At 40.4% G+C, this 8,499-nt stretch overlaps 1 protein-coding gene across 2 annotated transcripts in view; it reads left to right on the top strand.

Annotated features, from left to right (window-relative positions):
- Nucleotides 1–379: 379 nt before the first annotated feature.
- Nucleotides 380–8,499, top strand: part of LOC126943620 (cyclin-Y-like protein 2) — a 46,288-nt gene continuing 38,168 nt past the window's right edge. For both annotated transcript variants that reach the window (XR_007721774.1, XM_050772566.1), the window contains exon 1: nt 380–994. Coding sequence is in view for 1 of the 2 variants with exons in the window: in XM_050772566.1 (XP_050628523.1) it covers nt 784–994 (211 nt within the window). In the remaining variant the exon portion in view is untranslated. The remainder of the gene's footprint in view (nt 995–8,499) is intronic.

Raw genomic sequence — 8,499 nt, 5'->3', positions numbered from 1 at the left:
CAGGAATTGATATGGACAAAGTTGTGACAAAAATTACCCCTTGGAAGACAGGAGGGGAGTGTTCAGATACAAAAACATTCAACAATTTAGGCATATCTAAATTCAGTGAGCAAATGAAAAATGTTCTATTTGGCAAAAAGGACTTGCTAATGGGACCCATTCTACTAACTGGGACTTCCCGCAGAACTTACAGAGGAGGATGGCTTCGAGTAACAAATCGGCCTGTGCTTTCCTTAGGACCCAAAAGCTCAGAAAGCCTATGATGAATGAAAGCCTTAGTCCCAACAGCACTGCACCAAGGGGCCAGGAAAGCAGCAGCATCCTAAGTCACAGGGTGGGGTGGCCCAGGCTGGGACACTGTGAGCTGTGGAGCAGGGCATTGTGAACAATGGGATGGGGCAGCTGGGCGGGGCATTGTGAGCCACATGCCTGGGCTCCCCCTGGGTCAGTGGGCTTCAGTCTGGAGGTGATTGCAGAAGGAGGAGCAGCTCCCTCTGTAGCCTCTTCAGGCAGTAGTTGTGTCTCTTCAGCGTTTGTTGGGTTCACAACCTATTTAAAAATCAGCTGGTCTTCATCCTCCCAGACAAGTCAGCTCACGGGAGGCGGTGGGGTGCGGGCCTTGGCCTGAGCCCCACCTGGGGCTGAGCTGTGGGGCAGGCAGGAGAGCAGCAGGCAAGACCATCTCTGCAGGTGCAGCGAAGCCCTGGCCTAGAACAGCCGATGTGAGAGGCCAAACCTTCAAGCTAAGGCACAGGTAGTGGCAGAGAGGAGTAGAGGAGCCCCATGGGGAACACACTGAACTGTTGTGTGTGCCCCAAGTGGGGCTGGCACCGGAGTCGTGTGTGGCCCTGTGAGTCTGAGATCTGTGAGGCAGCAACTGGGAACACAGCGCCAGTAGCACCAGTGCCTGCTGCTGTAGAGTCTACCGAATTTGCTTTTGAAGCTGTTGAGAGTTTCCATGTACACCACATCCATGACCGAGAGATGCCAGAAGGTAAGGAGGTGATGGATGACATCTGCCCTTGGCACGCCTTTGGCTGCCACTGTCCCCAGGGTCCCCTGGGAGGTATCCTTCACATCAGCCTCCTTCATGCCTGTAGCCAGCTTTTCCAGGTCTGGGCACCAGGAGCAAAGACTGGCTCTGCCTTGCATTCCCACTCCTTCGTCCTTCCCCACAGGGTCCAGTCAATTTCTTTCCTCCCTACCTAAATGCTCGTGCTCTCTCATCTCATTCTTCCAGGCTGGCATGGGACCCTCCATTTTGTGCCTCTTCCTGTTTGTGTCTCTATTTATTATCCTTTGGCATAATAAGCATTATTTGAGGCTTTTTTTTTTGGTATATTCTTTCCTGTTTCTAAATAATGTCTCAAATACCCCAGCGTTCCAGTACCTATCGCATTCTCTCTCTTCACCTATTCAGATGGTACCTAAATAAAGGAACCAGGTAAGTGCCCAAGTGTTCCCTTCCTTCCATTTATTACAGTATGGAAGAAATAATACTAATACTAATACTCAGGACAATTCATACCCAAATATTTTGGAATTTCTTATTTAAATTCAAAATAGAGGTTGCCATGGTATTCTTAATAGGTTGTTTTAAGTCACCTTGATAGAAGCTGCTAATTCCTTCTAACTATAATTTGAACACAGAAGGAAAGAAAATAGAGTGTGCTTAAAATAATTGGGAAAGATGTGAAATGTTACTGCCAGGGCTGCAGAAAAATTAGCGTGTTTTTCCCTCCAAAGGAATTTACCCATGAAGTTCTGTTTACTTTAAAATTCCCAGTTTATGCTGGGCGTGGTGGCTCATGCCTATAATCCCAGCACTTTGGAAGGCCTAGGCAGGTGGATCACCTGAGGTCCAGAGTTTGAGACCAGCCTGGCCAGCATGAGAAAACCACGTCTCTACTAAAAATAAATAAATAAATATTAGCCAGGCATGGTGGTGGGCACCTGTAATCCCAGCTACTTGGGAGGCTGAGGCAGGAGAATCACTTGAACCTGGGAGGCAGAGGTTACCATGAGCTGAAATGTGCCATCAGATCCTAGCCTGGGTGACAGAGCGAGACTCCGTCTCAAGAAGGAAAGAAAGAAAATTCCCAGTTTAACACAAAATGGGTCTCCAGATTTATTCTGGTGACTTAACAGACTTTGTTTACCTCCTTGTTCTAAAAGAGAGGTGAGGTGGTTCATGGTCAAAAGTTTCAAAGAGATGAAACATAAGTTTAGACTTCAATTTGTAATGTAAAGATTGAAAGTTAAAATGCCAGACCTTAACTACGCGACAGTGTTTGTTGCCATGGTTCCTCCTTCCCCCTCCTGCCAGAAGCATCTTGTTCAAAGATAAGAGAGTTGGAGTTCTTCAGACTTTAAACTGCTGGGAGAGGCAGGGGGATGGGAGGAGGTAGAAGAGAGGAAACATTTGAAATTTTGCCTCTAAAATTGTGGAAAGAGATAAATCTAGGTAAAAATAATTCTGGGTAACAATATGTCTTGAATAAAAAGTCAATCTTACAAAATAGAAAACACTGTATCGTAAAGATATTTAAATCCAGTTGGTTCATTGGTTTCATTTAAATGTCAGAGATTTCATTAATTTAGAGGAAATGTCTTGTAGCTCTTCTATATAAACTTTGGTTGGGCTCTTAAGTTTTTAAAAAGGTAGAATAATTAAGACTCATGATGAATGTGAGACTTTGTAACTGGGATGTACTATACTCACTTTTCAGGATATTTCAGAATTGTCTTAAAATAAATAAATACGTTATGTGAATTAATTGATTATACCTTTATCTGCAAAGCATGTAAGTACTTGTGTAAACTTCTGCTTTGCTTGGAGGTATAAGGTTAGACTCTGGGTGATTTTACACACGAGTTAGTAAATGGGTAGTTTGGGGTGAGAGCCCAAAATAGGCTCTCTATTTTCATTCTTTAGGATTTACAACACCTTTTTTTTTTTTTTTGAGATGGAGTCTCACTCTGCTGCCAGGCTGGAGTGCAGTGGTGCGATCTCGGCTCTCTGCAACCTCTACCTCCCGGGTTCAAGCGATTCTTCTGCCTCAGCCTTCCAAGTAGCTGGGACTACAGGTGCATTGCCAACACGCCCAGCTAATTTTTGCATTTTTTAGTAGAGACAGGGTTTCGCCATGTTGGCCAGGATGGTCTCGATCTCTTGACCTCGTGATCCGCCCACCTCAGCCTCCCAAAGGGCCGGATTACAGGCATGAGCCACCTCACCTGGCCTACAACACATTTTATGTATGTCTCATTTGACCCCTCCAAATACAGATAAGGCCTGTGTATGTTCTCCCTATATTGCTAATGAAGAAACAAAAAGATCTTAAATGACTAGTAAGACAGCTACTAAACAGAACTAAGGTTTTTAAGTTCTCAGAATGACATGGAAATGATAGATATGCTGAATTTAGTTCTTTAGAGTTTTTAAAACTTCAGAATACATCTTATATTTTACCTGTAAAGTAGACGTCTTTTAAAATGATTTTTTAAATGATTTATTCCATTTAAAGTTCATTTTACACAACTCAAAGACAACATTTACCTCTTCATTTTTTTTTTCTAAATAAAGGAGAGTCTGACTATGTTACCCATGCTAGCCTCAAACTGCTGACCTGGGCTCAGTATATTTTTCCACCACAGCCTCCTGAGTTGCTGGGACTATAGGCATCTGTCATCTTGCCTGGCCCTATCTCATGTCTATACATTCATTTCAATGGGTAAGAATAAAAGTAGAGGTAGTGAAATAGCCCAGGTTTGTCATTCAAATAAACAAGTTGATAAATTCTAAAGAATTTCTCTTGGTTACTGTGAATTGAAGCTGAGAGTGCATAGGACAGGAGAAGGTGGCAAGAGGCAGGTAAGAGACCAGGCATTAAGCATAGGGTGATAATGAGTGTTACAGCAGAATAGCTCTTAAAAAGAGTCTGAGCACAGAATTTCTCATTTTGTGTTGATTACCATGACCATTAACTTTTTATTTCAATTTGTCTTTTTAATTGTATTTGTGTGGAATTCGATAAAACAATAAGCGAATTTCAGCATTTGCCTATTAACTTTTCATAGAAACACAGAAGAACACCAAATGATAAAAGTATAGACACATTGAAAGTTTGCTTTTAAAATCTTTATTTGAGACAATTTTATATTGGTATTCCTGGAAACTGAGAAATTTCTACTTAGATGTGAAACATCTTGGTTTTTTATAATGAGGAAGTGAATTATTTCGGTTGTTTAGAAAAAAAATAGACACAAATTATGCTCTACTTTTGTCTTCTCTCCTGAAACATTTCAGAAGAACATGATTTATTTAAGCCATTTCAAAGAGCTGTTTCTAAGAACTCAGAAGTGTTTTTTACTACCTTACCTTCATAGCAGCATAGCGAATGTAGCTCAAGGTAGTAACCATAACACAAAATAAGGTACTGTGATCTTATTATCCAGTTTCACTATTACTCACCAATTTTTCATACAGCCTTTTATTTTCTGACTTTAGAAGCATTACTGATTTGGGGAGTGAAGGTGCTCTCCGGTGACCCATTTCTTTCCCCTACCCTGGGGGTGAGCGAAAGCAAGAATGGACAATATGAAGTGAAAAAGCCTCTGAGCAACAGACTTGTCCTCTTTTCAGTAGCTATTTTAAGCACTCCTTTCCATTGTGTTTAATGGAAAACATACAGAAAATACAGAAAAGTAATTCGTTATACTCAGAATACTCAAAGCTAACATTCATTATGATTCTGGTATTAATTCTTTCTTAATCTTTATGCATGTGAATATAACATTTCTTCAAAAACAAGATTACTGTAGATGTGCTGCTTCCTAACTTTACCTAACATAGTGAAATAATGACATAAGTTCCTGAAACAGTGCTTGACACCTAGAGAGCACTCCAGGATGTCTTTCCATGCCTGTGCACCTGCACCCTGTTCTACCTCATGCCTTCTAATAGAATCTTGGTATACCATGGACTGGTTGGAACATTACTTATTTACCTATCATTTATGATTGGACATCTTTTATAGTAACATCATACACAGTTCCATTTTGTTTGATCCTGGGGACACAAATAAAAAATGTTCTTTGATAATTGGTGCATTGTACTTCCCTATAAAATTCAGATGTATATTTTTGTCTCAGAACATGAATCAATGGGATGAGTCATTTTGTAGCTAAGGTAGTTTAGTCTTAAATGTTCCTTTGCCAAACTGAAGTTAACCATTGACTTTTCACGGGACATTAGAAATTCTCATTAAAGTTTTTGTGATTCTTGGTAGCTCTTTTGTGGTTCTTGGAAGTTCTGAATAGCTGCCCTTTAAGAGTTCTGATGCTGTCTTAGATGACCAATCAAGAGACAGCACTAGAAGAAATCTTAGAAGATGTGGGAAAACTGGGAGAAGCTTAACTAGTTTTAGGTATGCTGAAACATATCTAATGAGCATATGTGTTCTAGATGCAGGGCAAATGGAACTACACAAGACAGATTCCCCATCCTAACTCTGAACCTTACCTTCTAGAGGGAGCTAGGGATCAATAGCACATGGATAATCAAGAATGTGAGGTGGTGAAATGTTTAGAAGAAAGTAAAACAGAGCAGTAGATTGAGGAGGAGGGCAGTTTTACAGTAGGGAAGGAGGTGGACATTGGCTGCTTTCCTTAGGTGACATGTGATCAGTTCTAAAAGTGAGGGGAACCTTGTGAGGATGTGGGGAGCTTCCACACAGAGGAATAACTGCTTTTGAGGTCCTTACATGGAAGCAAACTTGGTTTGACCAAAGGACAGAAAAACACAAGGGTGGCTGCAGCAGATTTAAAGACAGGCCAGGTGGTTAAGACCTTACAGAAAGACAAGGATGGCTGCAGCTGAGTGAAAGGCAGTCCAGGTGGGTTAAGACCTTGTATGCAATGTGAGTCCTGACAAAGATTATAGACTTTGTGATGAGAATCCATTGGAGGAATATAGCCCAGGAAATACTGCTAGTTCTTTAAGAAAAAGATCAGATTAGCTGCTTTGTGAGAATATGCTGGGATGCAGGTGAAGGTGGAAGCAGGTAGACCAGCTAGGAGGCTGATGGAGTGGTTCAGATGAGAGTCAACAGTGAACAGAAAAATAAGAAGGACCTAAAATAGGCTGACTTGAGGAAATTAAGTGAATCCAGAAGTAGGTAACAAAGTGATCAATAGGCAAGTCACAAAAAAAATGCAGATGATCTTTAAACACATATTAACATGTAAGAGAAAGGCAAATGAAAACTATGCTGCAGTTTCTCTCTTATTGGGAGAAATTTCAAAAACTTACCAATACATTCTTTGGTGTAGCTGTGAAGGAAGTTGTGTCCATATGTTGCTGGTGGAAATGCAAAGTGGTTCGGCTCCATGAAGAAAAACTTGACATAATCTTACAGCATTGTAAATGCATTTATTTATTTATTTTATTATACTTTAAGTTCTAGGGTACATGTGCACATGTGCGGGTTTGATACATAGGTATACATGTGCCATGTTGATTTGCTGCACTCATCAACTCATCATTTACTTAGGTATTTCTCCTAATGCTATCCGTCCCCCAGTCCCCCACCCCACAACACACCCCAGTGTGTGATGTTCCCCATCCTGTGTCCAAGTGTTCTCATTGGTCACTTCCCACCTATGAGTGAGTCATATGGTGTTTGGTTTTCTAACTTTGTGATAGGTTGCTGAGAATGATGGTTTCCAGCTTCATCCATGTCCATACAAAGAACATGAACTCATCCTTTTTTATGACTGCATTAGTATTCCATGGTGTATATGTGCCACATTTTCTTAGTCTAGTCTATCATTGATGGACATTTGGGTTGGTTCCAAATCTTTGCTATTGTGAATAGTGCTGCAATAAACATACATGCGTATATGTCTTTATAGTAGAAAGATTTATAATCCTTTGGGTATATACCCAGTAATGGGATTGCTGGGTCAAATGGTATTACTAGTTCTACATCCTTGAGGAATGGCCACCAGTGGAGGCTGCAGAACAACAAAGATTGTCTTCCACAATGGTTAAACTATTGTGGAACCTATTGGGGGTAGGTTCCCCCAATATTCTTCCATTTGTTTGTGTCCTCTTTTATTTCATTGAGCAGTGGCTTGTAGTTCTCCTTGAAGAGGTCTTTCACATCCCTTCTAAGTTGGATTCCTAGGTATTCTATTCTCTTTGTAGCAGTTGTGAATGGGAATTTTGGAGATTTTGGGCTGAGATGATGAGGTTTTCTAAAGCATGTCATCTTCAAACAGGGACAATTTGACTTCCTCCTTTCCTAATTGAATACCCTTTATTTATTTCTCTTGCCTGATTGCCCTGGCCAGAACTTCCAACACTGTGTTGAATAGGAGTGGTGAGAGAGGGCATCCTTGTCTTGTGCCGGTTTTCAAAGGGAATGCTTCCAGTTTTTGCCCATTCAATATGATATTGGCTGTGGGTTTCTCATAAATAACTTTTATTATTTTGAGATACATTCCATCAATACCTAGTTTACTGAGAGTTTTTAGCACGAAGGGCTATCGAATTTTGTCAAAGGCCTTTTCTGGATCTATTGAGATAATCATGTGGTTTTTGTCATTGGTTCTGCTTATGTGATGGATTACATTTATTGATTTGCATATGTTGAACCAGCCTTGCATCCCAGGGATGAAGCCAACTTGATCGTGGTGGATAAGCTTTTAGATGTGCTGCTGGATTCAGTTTGCTAGTATTCTATTGAGGATTTTTACATCCATGTTCATCAGGGATATTGGTGTGAAATTCTCTTTTTCTGTTGTGTCTCTGCCAGGCTTTGGTATCAGGATGATGCTGGCCTCATAAAATGAGTTACAGATGACTCCCTCCTTTTCTATTGATTGCAGTAGTTTCAGAGGAATGGTACCACCTCCTCTTTGTACCTCTAGTAGAATTCGGCTGTGAATCATTATGGTCCTGGAGTTTTTTTTTTTTTTTTTTTGGTGGTACACTATTAATTTCAGAGCCTGTTATTGGTCTATTCAGGGATTCAACTTCTTCCTGGTTTAGTCTTGGGAGGGTGTATGTGTCCAGGAATTTATCCATTTCTTCTAGATTTTCTAGTTTATTTGTGTAGAGGTGTTTATAGTATTCTCTTATGGTAGTTTGTATTTCTGTGGGATCAGTGGTGATATCCCCTTTATCATTTTTTATTGCATCTTTGATTCTTCTCTCTTTTCTTCTTTATTAGTCTTGCTAGTGGTCTATCAATTTTGTTGATCTTTTCAAAAACCAAGTCCTGGATTCATTGATTTTTTGAAGGGTTTTTTGTCTCTATCTCTTTCAGTTCTCCTCTGATCTTACTTATTTCTTGCCTTCTGCTAGCTTTTGAATTTGTTTGCTCTTGCTTCTCTAGTTCTTGATGTTAGAGTGTCAATTTTAGATCTTTCCTGCTTTCTCTTGTGGGCATTTAGTGCTATAAATTTCCCTCTATACACTGCTTTAAGTGTGTC

Source organism: Macaca thibetana, chromosome 19 (genome assembly GCF_024542745.1).
Source record: "Macaca thibetana thibetana isolate TM-01 chromosome 19, ASM2454274v1, whole genome shotgun sequence".
Taxonomy (NCBI): Eukaryota; Metazoa; Chordata; class Mammalia; order Primates; family Cercopithecidae; genus Macaca; species Macaca thibetana.
Note: the sequence above shows the minus strand (reverse complement) of the source record. Positions and strands in the feature narration are given on the sequence as shown.